Genomic DNA, 20,815 nt, shown 5'->3' on the forward strand with positions numbered 1-20,815 from the left:
TTGGTCCCCCTCCTCTTCTCTCCTGTTGGTCCCCCTCCTCTTCTCTCCTGTTGGTCCCCCTCCTCTTCTCTCCTGTTGGTCCCACTTCTCCTCTCTCCTGTTGGTCCCACTCCTCTTCTCTCCTGTTGGTCCCACTCCTCTTCTCTCCTGTTGGTCCCACTCCTCTTCTCTCCTGTTGGTCCCACTCCTCCTCTCTCCTGTTGGTCCCCCTCTTCTCTCCTGTTGGTCCCCCTCCTCTTCTCTCCTGTTGGTCCCACTCCTCTTCTCTCCTCTTGATCCCACTCCTCTTCTCTCCTGTTTTTCCCACTCCTCTTCTCTCCTGTTGGTCCCCCTCCTCTTCTCTCCTGTTGGTCCCACTCGTCTTCTCCCTTGTTAGTCCCACTCCTCCTCTCCTGTTGGTCCCACTCCCCTTCTCTCCTGGTGGTCCCACTCCTCTTCTCTCCTGTTGGCCCCAATCCTCTCACCTGTTGGTCCCCCTCCTCTTCTCTCCTGTTAGTCCCCTACCTCTTCTCTCCTGTTGGTCCCACTCCTCTTCTCTCCTGTTGGTCCCACTCCTCTTCTTTCCTGTTGGTCCCACTCCTCTTCTCTCCTGTTGGTCCCCCTCCTCTTCTCTCCTGTTGGTCCCCCTCCTCTTCTCTCCTGTTGGTCCCCCTCCTCTTCTCTCCTGTTGGTCCCACTCCTCTTCTTTCCTGTTGGTCCCACTCCTGTTCTCTCCTGTTGGTCCCCCTCCTCTCTCCTGTTGGTCCCACTCCTCTTTTCTCCTGTTGGTCCCACTCCTCTTCTCTCCTGTTGGTCCCACTCCTCTTCTCTCCTGTTTGTCCCACTCCTCTTCTCTCCTGTTGGTCCCCCTCCTCTTCTCTCCTGTTGGTCCCCCTCCTCTTCTCTCCTGTTGGTCCCACTCCTCTTCTCTCCTGTTGGTCCCACTCCTCTTCTCTCCTGTTGATCCCACTCCTCTTCTTTCCTGTTGGTCCCACTCCTCTTCTCTCCTGTTGGTCCCCCTCCTCTTCTTTCCTGTTGGTCCCCCCCCTCTTCTCTCCTGTTGGTCCCACTCCTCTTCTCTCCTGTTGGTCCCACTCCTCTTATTTCCTGTTGGTCCCCCTCCTCTTCTCTCCTGTTGGTCCCACTCCACTTCTCTCCTGTTGGTCCCACTCCTCCTCTCTCCTGTTGGTCCCACTCCTCTTCTCTCCTGTTGGTCCCACTCCTCTTCTCTCCGGTTGGTCCCACTCCTCCTCTCTCCTGTTGGTCCCACTACTCTTCTCTCCTGTTGGTCCCACTCCCCCTCTTCTCTCCTGTTGGTCCCCCTCTTCTCTCCTGTTGGTCCCCCTCCTCTTCTTTCCTGTTGGTCCCACTCCTCTTCTTTCCTGTTGGTCCCACTCCTCTTCTCTCCTGTTGGTCCCCCTCCTCTTCTTTCCTGTTGGTCCCCCTCCTCTTCTCTCCTGTTGGTCCCCCTCCTCTTCTCTCCTGTTGGTCCCACTCCTCTTCTCTCCTGTTGGTCCCACTCCTCTTCTCTCCTGTTGATCCCACTCCTCTTCTTTCCTGTTGGTCCCACTCCTCTTCTCTCCTGTTGGTCCCCCTCCTCTTCTTTCCTGTTGGTCCCCCCCCTCTTCTCTCCTGTTGGTCCCACTCCTCTTCTCTCCTGTTGGTCCCACTCCTCTTATTTCCTGTTGGTCCCCCTCCTCTTCTCTCCTGTTGGTCCCACTCCACTTCTCTCCTGTTGGTCCCACTCCTCCTCTCTCCTGTTGGTCCCACTCCTCTTCTCTCCTGTTGGTCCCACTCCTCTTCTCTCCGGTTGGTCCCACTCCTCCTCTCTCCTGTTGGTCCCACTACTCTTCTCTCCTGTTGGTCCCACTCCTCTTCTCTCCTGTTGGTCCCACTCCTCCTCTCTCCTGTTGGTCCCACTCCTCTTCTCTCCTGTTGGTCCCACTCCTCTTCTCTCCTGTTGGTCCCACTCATCTTCTCTCCTGTTGGTCCCACTCCTCTTCTCTCCAGTTGGTCCCCCTCTTCTCTCCTGTTGGTCCCCCTCTTCTGTCCTGTTGGTCCCCCTCTTCTCTCCTGTTGGTCCCACTCCTTTTCTCTCCTGTTGGTCCCACTCCTCTTCTCTCCTGTTGGTCCCACTCCTCTTCTCTCCTGTTGGTCCCCCTCCTCTTCTCTCCTGTTGGTCCCCCTCTTCTCTCCTGTTGGTCCCACTCCTCTTCTCTCCTGTTGGTCCCACTCCTCTTCTCTCCTGTTGGTCCCCCTCCTCTCTCCTGTTGGTCCCACTCCTCTTCTTTCCTGTTGGTCCCCCTCCTCTTCTCTCCTGTTGGTCCCACTCCTCTTCTCTCCTGTTGGTCCCACTCCTCTTCTCTCCTGTTGGTCCCACTCATCTTCTCTCCTGTTGGTCCCACTCCTCCTCTCTCCTGTTGGTCCCACTCCTCTTCTCTCCTGTTGGTCCCCCTCCTCTTCTCTCCTGTTGGTCCCCCTCTTCTCTCCTGTTGGTCCCACTCCTCTTCTTTCCTGTTGGTCCCCCTCCTCCTATCACCTGTTGGTCCCCCTCCTCCTCTCTCCTGTTGGTCACCCTCCTCTTCTCACCTGCTGATCCCCCTCCTCCTCTCTCCTGTTTGTCCCACTCCTCTTCTCTCCTGTTGGTCTCACTCCTCTTCTCTCCTGTTGTTCCCCCTCCTCTCTCCTGTTGGTCCCCCTCCTCTTCTCTCCTGTTGGTCCCACTTCTATTCTTTCCTGTTGGTCCCACTCCTCTTCTCTCCTGTTGGTCCCCCTCCTCTTCTCTCCTGTTGGTCCCACTCCTCTTCTCTCCTGTTGGTCCCCCTCCTCTTCTCTCCTGTTGGTCCCACTCCTCTTCTCTTCTGTTGGTCCCCCTCCTCTTCTCTCCTGTTGGTCCCACTCCTCTTCTCTCCTGTTGGTCCCACTCCTCTTCTCTCCTGTTGGTCCCACTCCTCTTCTCTCCTGTTGTTCCCCCTCCTCTTCTCTCCTGTTGGTCCCACTCCTCTTCTCTCCTGTTGGTCCCACTCCTCCTCTCTCCTGTTGATCCCACTCCTCCTCTCTCCATCTCCTCATCCTTCCATCCCTCTTCCAGAATGAACCAGGGCTCTCCACACCCACCCCCTCATCTCTCTGGTCTCTCCCCAATGTTGAGCACTCCACCCTTCCTCGCCCATCCCTCCCTGCCTCCCTCCCGCCCTGCCTCTCTCCCTCCTTGCCTCCTTCTCTGCCTCCCTCCCTCCCTGTATCTTTCCCTCCCTCTCTGCATCTCACCCTCCTTGCCTTCCTGCCTCTCTTCTTCCCTCTCTCGCTCCCTCCTTACATCTTACCCTCCCTGCCTCTCTGCCTCTCTCCCTCCATGCCGCTCTCCCTCCCGCCCTGCATCTTACCCTCCCTGCCTCTCTGCCTCTCTTCCTCCATGCCGCTCTCCCTCCCGCCCTGCATCTTACCCTCCCTGCCTCTCTGCCTCTCTCCCTCCATGCCGCTCTCCCTCCCGCCCTGCATCTCACTCTCCCTGCCTCCCTAGCTGCCTCCCTACCTCCATCCCTCCTCTAGAATGAACCAGGGCTCTCCACACCTTCCCCTCCTCTCTCTGATCTCTCCCTAATGTGGAGCTCTCTACTTGGCTGGCTGGCTCCCTTCACCCCCCCCTCCCTCCCTCCCTCCCTCCCTCCCTCCCTCCCTCCCTCCCTCCCTCCCTCCCTCCCTCCCTCCCTCTAAATTAAATTTTAAAAAATCAAGGGGCTTTATTGGCATGGGAAACATATGTTAACATTGCCGAAGCAAGTGAAGTAGATAATATACAAAAGTGAAATAAACAATAAAAATGAACAGTTAACATTACACTCACAGAAGTTCCAAAATAATAAAGACATTACAAATGTCATATTATGTATATATACAGTGTTGTAAGGATGTGCAAATGGTTAAGGTATAAAAGGGAAAATAAATAAACATAAATATGGGTTGTATTTACAATGGTGTTTGTTCTTCACTGTTTACCCTTTTCTTGTGGCAACAAGTCACAAATCTTGCTGCTGTGATGTCACACTGTGGAATTTCACCCAGTAGATATTGGAGTTTATCAAAATCGGGTTTGTTTTCGAATTCTTTGTGGATCTGTGTAATCTGAGGGAAATATGTCTCTCTAATATGGTCATACATTTGGCAGGAGGTTAGGAAGTGCAGCTCAGTTTCCACCTTGTTTTGTGGGCAGTGTGCACATAGCCTGACTTCTCTTGGGAGCCAGGTCTACCTACGGCAGCCTTTCTCAATAGCAAGGCTAAGCTCACGGAGTCTGTACATAGTCAAAGCTTTCCTTAAGTTTAGGTCAGTCACAGTGGTCAGGTATTCTGCCACTGTGTTCTCTCTGTTTAGGGCCAAATAGCATTTTAGTTTGCTCTGTTTTTTTGTTAATTCTTCCCAATGTGTCAAGTAATTATCTTTTTGTTTTCTTATGATTGAGTCTAATTGTGTTGATGTCCTGGGGCTCTGTGGGGTCTGTTTATGTTTGCTCAGGGGACTCTTCTCCAGGTTCATCTCTCTGTAGGTGATGGCTTTGTAATGGAAGATTTGGGAATCGCTTCCTTTTAGGTGGTTGTAGAATTTAATGTCTCTTTTCTGGATTTTGATCATTAGCGGGTATTGGTCTAATTCTGCTCTGAATGTAGTATTTGGTGTTTTACGTTGTACACGGAGGATATTTTTGCAGAATTCTGCATGCAGAGCCTCAGTTTGGTGTTTGTCGCATTTAGTTAATTTTTGGTTGGTGAGCGGACCCCAGACCCTACAACCATAAAGGGCAATGGGTTCTATAACTGATTCAAGTATTTTTAGCCAGATCCTAATTGGTATGGCATTCTATGCCTTTTGATGGCATAGAATGCCCTTCTTGCCTTGTCTCTCAGATCATTCACAGCTTTGTGGAAGTTACCTGTGGCGCTGATGTTTAGGCCAAGGTATGTATAGTTTTTTGTGTGCTCTAGGGCAACGGTGTCTAGATGGAATTTGTATTTGTCGTCCTGGCGACTGGACCTTTTTTGTAACACCGTTATTTTGGTCTTACTGAGATTTACTGTCTCTCTCTCTCTCTCTCTCTTCCTCCCTCCCTGCCTCTTTCCCTCCATGCCACTCTTCCTGCTGCCGCCTCCGCTTTGGGCCCCTTGGCTCTGCCCGCTGCAGGCTGTTGCTTGGCAACCCCCAGACAGCTTCCCTTGCTTAGGCAAGGGTTCTGATGTTCCTGCCTGTTCTGATCTCTCATTGGATGGATGGAAGCCCATGGATGCCGATGCCCAGTTTTCCATATTTTACACATAAGTTTGTATTATCAGTGTTATTAATTGTAGAGGGCATGTTGAGCATTAAGGGTAGCAGTAATAGACTGTGCATCCCGAATGGCACCCTATTCCCTTTGTAGTGCAATACTTTTGACCAGGGTGAATAGGGTGCCCTTTGGGACACAGGTTAATATTATCACACTCTGTTCCAGTGTCCATACTGGTAAACTACTTTAATGAACTAATGTATTGAACATGCAAGGGGCATATCAGTATGGACATTGGAAGGTAGCCCAAGACTACTTATAAGAGAAACCACCAGAGCTCCATGAGATAGAAGTTTGTCTTTATTTTGTGGTGTTTAGTATTCTGTCATTTGACCCAATGTGGTGAGGGTTAAAGTCACAATCCTGAATTCATGTTGGAAATTAACAGCAGTGAATATCACAGATTCTACCTTTTAAAGGCACCACCGAGCCATGAACATTGTACCTATCTGGTTCGTTCTGTAATCTGTACTGAAAACAACAGTTTGACATCAAGGATTAATCATATCACAGAGTTCCATGACTTCTTTATATATGCGTCCTCCTCTCTTATCCTCTCCTCCATCCTCCTCTCTTCTCCTCTTCCCCATCCTCCTCTCCTCTCTTCTCCTCTCCCCCATCCTCCTCTCCTCTCTTCTCCTCTTCCCCATCCTCCTCTCCTCTCTTCTCCTCTCCCCCATCCTCCTCTCCTCTCTTCTCCTCTTCCCCATCCTCCTCTCCTCTCTTCTCCTCTTCCCCATCCTCCTCTCCTCTCTTCTCCTCTCCCCCATCCTCCTCTCCTCTCTTCTCCTCTCCCCCATCCTCCTCTCCTCTCTTCTCCTCTCCCCCATCCTCCTCTCCTCTCTTCTCCTCTTCCCCATCCTCCTCTCCTCTCTTCTCCTCTCCTCCATCCTCCTCTCTTCTCCTCTTCCCCATCCTCCTCTCCTCTCTTCTCCTCTCCCCCATCCTCCTCTCCTCTCTTCTCCTCTTCCCCATCCTCCTCTCCTCTCTTCTCCTCTCCCCCATCCTCCTCTCCTCTCTTCTCCTCTTCCCCATCCTCCTCTCCTCTCTTCTCCTCTCCCCCATCCTCCTCTCCTCTCTTCTCCTCTTCCCCATCCTCCTCTCCTCTCTTCTCCTCTCCCCCATCCTCCTCTCCGTTCTCCTGTGTGTGTCTGTGGCAGAACATCCCAGTAAAAATAGTGTCCCTTCCCCTCCGTCATCTGCCCCACTTTGTTGTCACTACTCGCTGCTTCAACTTTCTTCCCCGGCAACTTTTGTAGAAAGAAACCCTCGACTCCCATCTCTGAATATCACCCCAGAGTTAATGGACTATTGGGTGTCCCGGAATACTCTGAGACAGAGGCACGTTGTTGGTTGGTTACGTTCATGTCCCTTTAGATAGGGATGGCGTCTCAAACAGTACCCTATTCCCTTCAATAGTGCACTTCTTTTTACCAGGCCCCATAGGCAGGGTCATACATCTGGGGGTGATATGCTTTTAAAGTTCCCTTTCGGTGTAGTCGGTACATGAAGCTTTTATGTTTCCTTTTAGGACATTATAAGTACCAACGGTCCTCTATAGACTTGTTGCTCTGACGTCATTGTTTCTGATCCAAGGTTACAACTGGCTCTGTTAGCGTCCCAAATGGCACCTTATTCCCTATATAGTGCACGACTTTCTTTTCTATTTCATTCCCACCCCTCATGTATTTTCTGATCATGGGATAAGACAGGTAAGGAGGTAGAGCTAGAGGAGAGAGTGTGCTGAAATAGCAGTGGCCCGTATTCAAACCCATACTGCAGCGGTATATGAGATCTGGAGGCAGCGACTTAGACCACTCTAGGCCACAGTTCACTACATAGGGACTAGGGGGCCATTTGGGATGCAGACTTTCCCTCGGCGAGGTAACATTCTGTCAGACTTGTGTGTGTGTATAGCGACTGTCTGCTACCTAAATGTTTTAATCCTTTGTGAGCTTTGTTGTAAAACCGAACAAGGACATGGAGTCTGTTTGTATAATCATATATGAAGTCCTAATCCAAGAAAGAACAAGCTCTCAGGAAAGGACAATAACAAATAGAAATGCAGTTTGGGATTATGGAGTGAATAGATTTAACTGTACCCTACGACATGACATTTCAAGGAGATGGGGCTACTCCCAAATTGCACCCTATTTGCCTTTATAGTGCACTACTTTTGACCACAGCCCCATGGACCCTGCATGGTCAAAAGCATTGCAGTATAAAGGGAATAGGGTGCTATTTGGGACACAACCATAGACTGGTGGTGGTGGGAGGGCGGGGTTGACCTCTCTGGCTCAGGCTCTGTTCTACTGTAATTGAAGAATGAATGGCTCATATTTGTCCCATTTCAAGTGATCCTGGGCTACATAACATAATGCATTCTCTGTAGAGGTAAAGGCCTGAGGAGATGTGATGATAGACAGCCATTTACATTAACATGGCTTAATATGGACATTGAGTCTGATACAACGTGTGTGAATCTATGGGGATGTTTGTGTACCTGTGTGAGAGTGTGTGTGTGTGTGTGTGTGTGTGTGTGTGTGTGTGTGTGTGTGTGTGTGTGTGTGTGTGTGTGTGTGTGTGTGTGTGTGTGTGTGTGTGTGTGTGTGTGTGGTTCATGCACTTACAGTTCATAATAAGGTTCAAGCACTTACATATGTACAGTCTGTGTGTACACACTCGTGTGCGTCCTGAAAATGACAGCAGTCATACTCAAGGTGTTGCTAAGTGGGGCAGCTAAAACTGGGCTTCAGCGTTCACTGCTGCCTTTAAGAGGACTGTATGTAGCCCTCCTTCACTCTGCCCCCCCCCCATCCATCCATCCTCCCTCCCTCCCTGCCTCGCTCCCTCCCTGCCTGCCTCGCTCCCTCTCTCCCTGCCTGCCTCCCTGCCTCGCTCCCTGCCTGCCTCGCTCCCTCTCTCCCTGCCTGCCTCCCTCCCTCCCTGCCTGCCTCGCTCCCTCTCTCCCTGCCTGCCTCCCTCCCTCCCTCCCTCCCTCCCTCCCTGCCTGTCTCTTCCTCCTCCATGCTTTACGGTGGGGAATACACATGCAGAGACCATCCGTTCACCCACACCACTTCTCACAAAGACACGGCTGTTGGAACCAAAAATCTCCAATTTGGACTCCAGACCAAAGGACAAATTTCCACTGGTCTAATATCCATTGCTCATGTTTCTTGGCCCAAGCAAGTCTCTTCTTCTTATTGGTGTCCTTTAGTAGTGGTTTCTTTGCAGCAATTCTACCATGAAGGCCTGATTCACACAGTCTCCTCTGAACAGTTCATGTTGAGATGTGTCTGTTACTTGAACTCTGTGAAGCAATTATTTGGGCTGCAATTTCTGAGGCTGGTAACTCTAATGAACTTATCCTCTGCAGCAGAGGTAACTCTGGGTCTTCCTTTCCTGTGGCAGTCCACATGAGAGCCAGTTTCATCACAGCGCTTGATGGTTTTTACGACTGCACATGAAACTTTAAAAGTTCTTTACATTTTCTGTATTGACTGACCTTCATGTCTTAAAGTAGTGACTGTCGTTTCTCTTTGCTTATTTGAGCTGTTCTTGCCATAATATGAACTTGGTATTTTACCAAATTCTCAGAACACAACTGATTGGCTCAAACGCATTAGAAGGAAAGAAATTCCACAAATGAACTTTAAAGGCACACCTGTTAATTGAAATGCATTCCAGCTGGTTGAAAGAATGCCAAGAGTGTGCAAAGATGTCATCAAGGCAAAGGGTGGCTATTTGAAGAATCTCAAATCTAAAATATATTTTGATTTGTTTAACACTTTTTTGGTTACTACATGATTCCATATGTGTTATTTCATAGTTTTCATAGTTTTCTACAATGTAGAAAATAGTAAAAATAAAGACAAACCCTGAATGAAATGAGTAGGTGTTCTAAAACTTTTGACTGGTAGTGTACACACACACACACACACACACACACACACACACACACACACACACACACACACGCCTGTAAAAACGTCTGATATATTACCACGTCTGGCCACGTTCCCCCAAACCCTTAATTGTGTTTTTATTAAAGGGACGGGATGTGTCGCCATGGCGCAACAGTGCTAATTTGGCCTGTAAGTCACATGCGAGAGAAAGTGAGAGGAAGAGAGATGGAGAGGGAGAGAAAGAGATGAGATTAGATTGGTTTAATAGTCACACGTAAACGGTTGCAGATGTAATTACAGCATAGAGTGAAATTATTGAGCTACTAGCTCCATCAATGCAGTGAAATAAAACAATATATATACAGTGGGGAGAACAAGTATTTGATACACTGCCGATTTTGCAGGTTTTCCTACTTACAAAGCATGTAGAGGTCTGTAATTTTTATCATAGGTACACTTCAACTATGAGAGACGGAATCTAAAACAAAAATCCAGAAAATCACATTGTATGATTTTTAAGTAATTAATTTGCATTTTATTGCATGACATAAGTATTTGATACATCAGAAAAGCAGAACTTAATATTTGGTACAGAAACCTTTGTTTGCAATTACAGAGATCATACGTTTCCTGTAGTTCTTGACTAGGTTTGCACACACTGCAGCAGGGATTTTGGCCCACTCCTCCCTACAGATCTTCTCCAGATCCTTCAGGTTTCGGGGCTGTCGCTGGGCAATACGGACTTTCAGCTCCCTCCAAAGATTTTCTATTGGGTTCAGGTCTGGAGACTGGCTAGGCCACTCCAGGACCTTGAGATGCTTCTTACGGAGCACCTCCTTAGTTGCCATGGCTGTGTGCTTCGTGTCGTTGTCATGCTGGAAGACCCAGCCACGACCCATCTTCAATGCTCTTACTGAGGGAAGGAGGTTGTTGGCCAAGATCTCGCGATACATGGCCCCATCCATCCTCCCCTCAATACGGTGCAGTCGTCCTGTCCCCTTTGCAGAAAAGCATCCCCAAAGAATGATGTTTCCACCTCCATGCTTCACGGTTGGGATGGTGTTCTTGGGGTTGTACTCATACTTCTTCTTCCTCCAAACACGGCGAGTGGAGTTAGACCAAAAAGCTCTATTTTTGTCTCATCAGACCACATGACCTTCTCCCATTCCTCCTCTGGATCATCCAGATGGTCATTGGCAAACTTCAGACAGGCCTGGACATGCACTGGCTTAAGCAGGGGGACCTTGCGTGCGCTGCAGGATTTTAATCCATGACGGCGTAGTGTGTTACTAATGGTTTTCTTTGAGACTGTGGTCCCAGCTCTCTTCAGGTCATTGACCAGGTCCTGCCGTGTAGTTCTGGGCTGATCCCTCACCTTCCTCATGATCATTGATGCCCCACGAGGTGAAATCTTGCATGGAGCCCCAGACCGAGGGTGATTGACCGTCATCTTGAACTTCTTCCATTTTCTAATAATTGCGCCAACAGTTGTTTCCTTCTCACCAAGCTGCTTGCCTATTGTCCTGTAGCCCATCCCAGCCTTGTGCAGGTCTACAATTTTATCCCTGATGTCCTTACACAGCTCTCTGGTCTTGGCCATTGTGGAGAGGTTGGAATCTGTTTGATTGTGTGTGGACAGGTGTCTTTTATACAGGTAATGAGTTCAAACAGGTGCAGTTAATACAGGTAATGAGTGGAGAACAGGAGGGCTTCTTAAAGAAAAACTAACAGGTCTGTGAGAGCCGGAATTCTTACTGGTTGGTAGGTGATCAAATACTTATGTCATGCAATAAAATGCAAATTAATTATTTAAAAATCATACAATGTGATTTTCTGGATTTTTGTTTTAGATTCCGTCTCTCACAGTTGAAGTGTACCTATGATAAAAATTACAGACCTCTACATGCTTTGTAAGTAGGAAAACCTGCAAAATCGGCAGTGTATCAAATACTTGTTCTCCCCACTGTATATATATATCTAGAAACAATAATATATTCATATTAACAACTGCAGCAATTATAAATGTCCATTGGGGTGGGGGTAGGGTAACTATCCATGGGGGGGTGTCCATAGGGGGAGCAGGGGAGTAGGTAGCTGACTAGTGGTGGCTATTCAGCATGATAAACGTCAATAGGGAGAGCAGGTAGCTAATTGGTGGTGGCTAGTCAGTAGCCTGATGGTCTGGAGGTAGAAGCTATTGGCCAATCTTACAGTTTTTGCCATGATGCTCCTGTACTGCCCGCTTCTGAGTGATGGAAACAGAGAGAACCGGCCATGGCTCAGGTGACTGGGGTCCCTGATGATCTTCTTGGCCTTTCTGCGACACCTGGTTTTGTAGGTGTCCTGAAGGTCAGGCAGTGTGCACCCAGTGGTGCATTCAGCTGAGCGTACCACCCTCTGTAGCACCTTGTGGTCTGTGGCAGTGGAGTTGCCGTACCAGGCTGTGATGCAACCCGACAGTATGCTCTCGATGGTGCTCCTGTAGAACACTGTGAGGGCCCTCGGGAACATACTGAATTTCTTCAGAATCCTGAGTTTGATGAGTCGCTATTGTGCCTTCTTCACCACAGTGTCCGTGGGGTTTGACCATTTCAGCTCCTTGGAGTTGTGTACTCAGAGGAACTTGAACTTTTTGACCATCTCCATGGTGGCCCAGTTGATGAGGATGGGCGCCTGCCCAGCCTGGTACCTCCTGAAGTCCACAATCAGCTCCTTTGTTTAGCTGATGTTGAGGTTGTTTACCTGGCACCACGCCATTAGAGTGCCTACCTCCTCCCTGTAGGCCGACCTCGTTGTTGTTGGTAATCAGGACTACTACTGTCGTGTCGTCAGCAAACTTTATGATGGAGTTGGAGTTGTGTGAGACCACACAGTCGTGGGTATACAGGGAATACAGGAGGGGACTGAATACTCACCCTTGTGAGGACCCTATGTTGAGAATCAGTGTCGAGGAGGTAATGTTGCCTACCTTCACCACCTTGGGGCGGCCCGTCAGGAAGTCCATAACCCAGTTGCATAGGGAGGAGTTCAGTCCCAGGGCCGTGAGTTTTGTGGTGAGCTTAGAGGGCACTATGGTGTTGAAGGCAGAGCTGTAGTCGATGAACAGCATTCTCACAAATGCATTCCTTTTGTCCAGGTGGGTGAGGGCAGTGTGCAGTTTAATGGCGATTGTGTTGACCGTGGATCTGTCAGGGTGGTAGGCGAATTGTGTGTCGGAGGGAGGAGCTGATATGGTTTTTGACTTCATGATGACGGAAGTGGGTGCTATTGGTCTGTAGTCATTCAGTTCAGTCACTTTCCCTTTCTTGGGCAAGCGGCTGATAGTGGACAGAGGGGGAGAGAGATGGAGAGGGGGAGAAAAAGAGATAAAGATAAAAAAGGAGAGTGAAAAATAGACGGGGAGGGGGTGTTTAAACATGCCCCAGGCCATTATACCTCCTCAGTTTGATTATTCACCTGAATGTTTGATCACTGCCACATCAATCCAATGTAACCTATCCGTCAGAAGTCCACGTTCAGGCAAAACTGTGTATCTTTTGTCCCTCCAAGGCACCCTTAGGCTTGCATCCTAAATGGTAATCTATTCCCTATATAGTACACTACTTTTGACCAAAGCCATATGAGCTCAAAAGTGAAGTGCCTTGCAAAAGTATTCATCCCCCTTGGCGTTTTTCCTATTTTGTTGCATTACAACCTGTAATTTCAATAGATTTTTATTTGGATTTCATGTAATGGACATACTAAATAGTCCAAATTGGTGAAGTGAAAAGAAAAAAAAATCTAAAAAAGAAAAACAGAAAATTGGTGGGGGCATTTGTATTCAACCCCTTTGCGATGAAGTTCCTAAATATGATCTGGTGCAACCTATTAACTTCCGAAGTCACATAATTAGTTAAATAAAGTCCACCTGTGTGCAATCTAAATGTCACATGATCTCAGTATATATACACCTCTTCTGAAAGGCCCCAGAGTCTGCAACACCACTAAGCAAGCGGCACCATGAAGACCAAGGAGCTCTCCAAACAGGTCAGGAACAAAGTTGTGGAGGAGTACAGAACAGGATTGGGTTATAAAAAAATATGAGAAACGTTGAACATTCCACGGGGCACCATTTCAATCCATTATTAAAAAATGGAAAAGAATATGGCACCACAACAAATCTGGGGGGCCGCCCACTAAAACTCAGATCAGGCAAGAAGGGCATTCATCAGAGAGGCAACAAAGAGACCAAAGATAACCCTGAAGGAGCTGCAAAGCTCCACAGCGGAGATTGGAGTATCTGTCCATAGGACCACTTTAAGCCGTACACTCCACAGAGCTGGGCTTTACGGAAGAGTGGCCAGAAAAAAAAAGATAAACAAACACGTTTGGTGTTCGGCAAAAGGCATGTGGGAGACTCCCCAAACATATAGAAGAAGGTACTCTGGTCAGATGAGACTAAAATTGGGCTTTTTGGACATCAAGGAAAACGCTATGTCTGGCGCAAACCCAACACCTCTCATCACCCCAAGAACAACATCCCCACAGTGAAGCATGGTGGTGGCAGCAGCATCATTGTGTGGGGATGTTTTTCATCGGCAGGGACTGGGAAACTGGTCAGAATTGAAGGAAGGATGGATGGCGCTAAATACAGGGAAATCCTTGAGGGAAACCTGTTTGTCTTCCAGAAATTTGAGACTGGGACGGAGGTTCACCTTCCAGCAGGACAATGACCCTAAGTATACTGCTAAAGCAACACTCGAGCGGTTTAAGGGGAAACATTTACATTTCTTGGAATGGCCTAGTCAAAGCCCAGACCTCAATCCAATTGAGAATCTGTGGTATGACTTAAAGATTGCTGTACACCAGCGGAACCCATCCAACTTGAAGGAGCTGGAGCAGTTTTGTCTTGAAGAATGGGCAAGAATCCCAGTGGCTAGATGTGCCAAGCTTATAGAGACATACCCCAAGAGACTTGCAGCTGTAATTGCTGCAAAAGGTGGATCTACAAAGTATTGACTTTGGGGCGTGAATAGTTATGCACGCTCAAGTTGAGTAGTTATGCACGCTCAAGTTGAGTAGTTATGCACGCTCAAGTTTTCCGTTTTTTTTGTCATGTTTCTTGTTTGTTTCACAAGAAAAAGTATTTTGCATTTTCAAAGTGGTAGGCATGTTGTGTAAATCAAATGATACAAACCCCCCAAAATCTATTTTAATTCCAGGTTGTAAGGCAACAAAATAGGAAAAATGCCAAGGTGGGATTGCAAGCCACTGTAGTGCACTACATAGGGAATAGGGTGCCATTGTGGATGCAGGCCTAGTCTCAACGTGCCAGAGAATGAGTGGATATCATATGAAACACCTGCATAGAGGGAAAGTGTTTGTGAACCATTGCTTGCTGACAATTTCCTGCATTTCTCATATATTCCATTTGATACTCCAGATTTGACATGTAGTTGGATATTAATTGACAGCATGGACAAAGAACTGTCAGAATATGTCACATATACTTTATTCTTCATCAAGAGCAAGAAAAGAACCAACTTTATATGGATGATGCTATCTAACTTATTTTTTTGGAAGACAGATTGTTCAGATATTGATTGTTGTTGTTGTTGTTGTTGTTGTTGACATGCATGTGCCCACCACTCACCAGCCCATCTCTTTTCTCTTTGTTTCCCTGCAGGCGGACCCCCAGGGGCAGGACATAGCCATCCGGCCCTTCCTGGAACACTGTGAGAACACACACATGACCATTTGGCTGGGGATTGTCTACGCTTACAAGGGCCTGCTTATGGTGAGTAAGGAGAGAGACTGTGGTGTGTGTGTGTGTGCGCGTGTGCATGTGTGTGTGTGTGCGCGCGCGTCCATCGATACCTACAAAGTCCTACTCATGGTTAGGGAGGTAGTCTGTGAGAAGCAGGGAAGGAAGAGGTGGGGGCTGTTATCTTCATCAACACACTCCAACATGTGTATGCCATGGTCATGGTTTAATGATAGAGAGTTCAATAGCAAGTTCTCTGCCACACCCAAAGCACACATATGTTAAATATATATCAAATCAAAGTTTATTTGTCACGCGCGCTGAATACAACAGGTGTAGACCTTACAGTGAAATGCTTACTTACAGGCTCTAACCAATAGTGCAAAAAAAAGGTGTGTGTGTGTGTGTGTGTAGGTAGGTAAGTAAAGAAATAAAACAACAGTGAAAAGACATTTGAAAAGAACAATAGCAAGGCTATATACACCTGTTAGTCGGGCTGATTGCGGTAGTATGTACATGTAGGTATGGTTAAAGTGACTATGCATATATGATGAACAGAGAGAATTTTTGGTGTCCCGTTGGTAGGATATTTGTGATCGTACCTCGTCTAATTTATTGTCCAATGATTGCACGTTGGCGAGTAATATTGACGGTAACGGCAGCTTTCCCACTCGCCTTCTCCGGGTCCTGACGAGGCATCCGCCTCTTCGTCCTCTGTACCTGCGTCGCTTCCTCTTGCGAATAACTGGGATGTCGACCCTGTCGGGTGTTTGGAGAATATCGTGTGAGTCTTGCTTGTTGTTAAAAAAATCTTTGTCTAATCCGAAGTGAGTGATCGCTGTCCTGATATCCAGAAGCTCTTTTCTGCCGTAAGATACGGTTGCAGAAACATTATGTACAAAATATGTTACAAATAACGTGAAAAAAAACACATAATAAAACAATTGGTTGGACGCCCGAAATAATGCTGCCATTTCTTCCGGCACCATTTTAATATCTGTGTCTACATACATGTTTGTTAGATGTCGATTTCATCAGGTATAGAGCAAATTGTTCTATCTGAATACTGGGGCATGACTCCGACTTTGCATTAGTGTATAAATATGAAACTAGGTTTGTTGATAGATTACCGACAATGAATTTGTCCTTTATTAAAGACACCATTTCACTGTGAGAAAGAGAACTATGACTGTTCTCTCCCCAACTATATAAGAGTGCTACCATTCTGTAGTGACTAGGTTCCTCATGAGGTGAGCCCCTCACTGCCACCCCCGTGTGTGTGTGTGTGTGTGTGTGTGTGTGTGTGTGTGTGTGTGTGTGTGTGTGTGTGTGTGTGTGTGTGTGTGTGTGTGTCACACACACCATGCCTCCAAGCAGAGCTCCCAGTGACGTAGTTCACCGAGCCCCTCCAGAAGCCCAGGGTTTCTAAATGAAATGTGACATTTTTGAAAACGTTCTTCTTCCCTTCGGCTGGCGTGTTTGAATACCTTAACTTAACTAGCCTAGACTGTAAATAATTCAGCCTGTAAGTCCACTTTAAGTCCAGAGAGAAAAGACAGAGGGAGAGAGATGAAGAGAGAGAGAGTGGGATGAGGAAGAGAGTGAGAGAGGGATGTGGGCTAGAGAGAAAGAAAGAGGGATGAAGCCAAAGAACGGTAAAGACAGTGAGAGTAAAACAAAAGGAGAGAGAGAAGAGACAGGGGGAGATCACAGGGACAGAAAGAAAGAAAGATAGAAAGAATAGACAGAGGGATAGCACAGGTACAGAAAGAACAAGAGAAGAGCCAGAGGGAGGGCACATGGATAGAAAGAGAAACGAGACAGAGGGAGAGCACAGAGACAGAAAGAAAGAGAGAAGAGACAGAGGGAGAGCACAGAGACAGAAGGAAAGAGAGAAGAGACAGAGGGAGATCACAGAGACAGAAGGAAAGAGAGAAGAGACAGAGGGAAATCTCAGAGACAGATAGAAAGAAAGAAGAGACAGAGGGAGATCACAGGGACAGATAGAAAGAGAGAAGAGACAGAGGGAGAGCACAGAGACAGATAGAAAGAGAGAAGAGACAGAGGGAGAGCACAGAGACAGATAGAAAGAGAGAAGAGACAGAGGGAGAGCACAGAGACAGATAGAAAGAGAGCACAGAGACAGATATAAAGAGAGAAGAGACAGAGGGAGAGCACAGAGATAGATAGAAAGAGAGAAGAGACAGAGGGAGAGCACAGAGACAGATAGAAAGAGAGAAGAGAGAGGGAGAGCACAGAGACAGATAGAAAGAGAGAAGAGACAGAGGGAGAGCACAGAGACAGATAGAAAGAGAGAAGAGACAGAGGGAGATCACAGGGACAGATAGAGAGAAGAGATAGAGGGAGATCACAGGGACAGAAAATTAGACACATGGGGTGACAGACTTCAAAGTTCTTGTGTCTGAGACAAAACTGGGACATGACAACAGTAGGCGCAGCAGCTGAGCGTTGAGTCATCATCTCTCTATGGCACACACACACACACACACACACACACACACACACACACACACACACACACACACACACACACACACACACACACACACACACACACACACACACACACACACACACACACACCTATTCATAATCTTTGACGACTGCTCCTGTAATGCTGCTACATGTCATTTTAGTTTAAGACTCATTAACACTTCAATAAAACTATCCCACTCAACAGTGCTTAACTCCTACATTATTCATTAGATTGTTGAGAGACACTGGCGTTCTGTTCTGGAGTACTCCATGAAGTGAACACTCTCAGAAAAGAACCCATTTATGACCCCAAAATCAAAAGCCTTTCTAAGTTTACATTCAATTCTGGACATATTTTACAATAGCTATATACCTTACTAGGCCTACACAATACATCCATGTTTATCTTTTATTCTCTCCCTTCTGTTTTCTTTTTACCTCTCCTCTCCTCCTGCCTTCTCCTCCTCTCCTATTCTTCTCTCCTCTCCTCCTGCCATCTCCTCCCCTCTCTTCTGACTTTCCTGTTTCTCTCCTCTCATCCTACTGTCCTATTCTCCTCTCTCTCCTCTTCTCTCCTTTTCTCCTCTCCTCTCCTCTTCTCTATTCCAACCCTTCTGTCCTATACTCTCCCTTCTCCTCCAGTTGTTTGGTTGTTTCCTGGCCTGGGAGACGAGGAATGTGAGCATCCCGGCCCTGAATGACAGCAAGTACATCGGGATGAGTGTGTACAACGTGGGCATCATGTGTATCATCGGGGCGGCCGTGTCCTTCCTCACGCGAGACCAGCCCAATGTGCAGTTCTGCATCGTGGCTCTGGTCATCATCTTTTGCAGCACGATCACTCTCTGTCTGGTGTTTGTGCCAAAGGTAAGGACAACAGGAAATAGCAGTGTCACTTCCTGTCCATCCAAGGGGCATGAACTGTAGAACAAACTACACTGAACAAAAATATAAATGCAACATGCAAAGTATTGGCTCCATGTTTCATGAGCTGAAATATAACATTCCAGAAATGTTCCATATGCATAAAAAGCTTATTTCTCTCAAATGTTGTGTACAAATTTGTTTACATCCCTGTTAGTGAGTATTTCTCCATTGCCAAGATAATCCATCCACTTGACAGGTGTGGCATATAAAGAAGCTGATTAAACAGCATGATCATTACACAGGTGCATCTTGTGCTGGGGACAATAAAAGGCCACTTTAAAATGTGCAGTTTTGTCACACAACACAATGCCACAGATTTCTCAAGTTTTGAGGGAGTGTGGCTGGGAATGGCTCCCTAGTGGGTGGGCCTGGCTTCCAAGTGGGTGTGCTCCCTCCCAGGTCTGTGCCCCTGCCCAGTCATGTGAAATCCATAAATTAGGGCCTAATGATTTCCTTACATGAACTGTAACTCAGTAAAATCATTGAAATTGTTGCATTTTGCGTTTATATGTTTGTTCAGTATAGATTCAACCACTCTAAGAGTACTCTCAGAAAGTATCATGTTAATGATTATATGAACTACTTTACCTTGTATTTAAAACATTCAAATGTGAGTGAGTAAGTGTAACATGATACCAGAGGAGGAATGGGATGTGACACTTTAACCTGTCCTTCTAAGCCACTCTCCTTTATTATAACAACTTGCAGTTCATCACGATGAGGACCAATCCGGACGCTGCCACTCAGAATCGGAGGTTAAAGTTCAATACGAACCAGAAGAAAGAGGACTCCAAGATGTCCACGTCAGTGACGAGTGTGAACCAGGCCAACACGTCCAGACTGGACGGCCTGCAGACCGACAACCACCGCCTCCGCATGAAGATAACAGAGGTGACGTCATCGTGATGTTGTCTTGTGTCACGTCATGTTTCATGACGAGGGCAAGGAGTCATTCCCCACCACATGACCTGACCTGTTACCTACATTTAGTACCCAGAACTTTCCCTGGTCAACTTTACATGGTCAGAAAAAACTCCTGGCCCTGTTGATGAAGATCATTGTGACCAGATTGACACCCTGTTTTTTAGGATTTACTGTATCTAAAGTATGGTATTTTTCATTGGTGAGAGTAACAGAGGTCACACCGTACTCAAACCGGCCGCGCGCAAGTTGATTTTGTCCACCCACACCAAACGCGATCACGACACACAGGTTAAAATATCAAAACAAACTCTGAACCATATTAATTTGGGGACAGGTCGTAGTGTAGTTAGGCAATGTAGTTAGCTAGCTTGCAGTTACTAGCTAATTTGTCCTATTTAGCTAGCTTACTGTTGCTAGCTGATTTGTCCTGGGATAATAACATTGAGTTGTTATTTTACCTGAAATGCACAAGGTCCTCTACTCCGACAATTAACTTCTCTGGGATATGTGGGACGGTCCCACCTAACCAACAGCCAGTGAAATTGCAGGGCGCTAAATTCAAACAACAGAAATCTCATAATTACAATTCCTCAAACATACAAGTATTATACACCATTTTAAAGATAAACTCCAGCTAAAGTGTCTGATTTCAAAAAGGATTTACAGCGAAAGCACACCTTGCGATTATGTTAGCTCAGTACATAGCCACAGAAAAACACAGCCATTTTTCCAGCCAAAGAGAGGAGTAACAAAAAGCAGAAATAGAGTTAAAATTAATCACTAACCTTTGATGATCTTCATCAGATGACACTCATAGCACTTCATGTTACACAATACATGTATGTTTTGTTTGGTAAAGTTCATATTTATATAAAACAATCTGAGTTTAGGCGGGACACTACTGTCTCACTTGGCCAAAAGCCAGAGAAAATGCAGCGCGCCAAATTCAAATAAAATACTATAAAAATCAAACTTTCATTAAATCACACATGAAAGATACCAAATTAAAGCTACACATGTTGTGAATCCAGCCAACATGTCTGATTTCAAATAGGCTTTTCGGCGAAAGCACACCAAACGATTATGTTAGGTTAGTACATAGCCACAGAAAAACACAGCCATTTTCCCAGCCAAAGATAGGAGTCACAAAAAGCAGAAATAGAGATAAAATTAATCACTAACCTTTGTTGATCTTCATCAGATGACACTCATAGGACATCACATGTATGTTTTGTTCGATAATGTGCATATTTATATCCACAAATCTCGGTTTACATTGGCGCCATGTTCAGAAATGCCTCCAAAATATCCGGAGAAATTGCAGAGAGCCACGTCAAATAACAGAAATACTCATCATAAACTTTGATGAAAGATACATGTTTTACATAGAATTAAATATACACTTGTTCTTAATGCAACCGCTGTGTCAGATTTCAAAAAAACTTTACGGAAACAGCACACCATGCAATAATCTGAGACGGCGCTCAGATATAACAACATTTCTCCTCCATGTTGGAG

General features: G+C 46.6%; 1 protein-coding gene across 1 annotated transcript in view; it reads left to right on the forward strand.

Moving 5' to 3' along the window:
* Nucleotides 1–20,815, forward strand: part of LOC139559318 (gamma-aminobutyric acid type B receptor subunit 2-like) — a 440,826-nt gene that overhangs the window by 376,772 nt on the left and 43,239 nt on the right. The window contains exons 14-16 of the mRNA XM_071375209.1: nt 14,873–14,983; nt 18,089–18,313; nt 19,082–19,264. Of these exons, the coding sequence (XP_071231310.1) occupies nt 14,873–14,983; nt 18,089–18,313; nt 19,082–19,264 (519 nt within the window). The remainder of the gene's footprint in view (nt 1–14,872; nt 14,984–18,088; nt 18,314–19,081; nt 19,265–20,815) is intronic.

This window comes from Salvelinus alpinus, chromosome 29, assembly GCF_045679555.1.
Source record: "Salvelinus alpinus chromosome 29, SLU_Salpinus.1, whole genome shotgun sequence".
Taxonomy (NCBI): domain Eukaryota; kingdom Metazoa; phylum Chordata; class Actinopteri; order Salmoniformes; family Salmonidae; genus Salvelinus; species Salvelinus alpinus.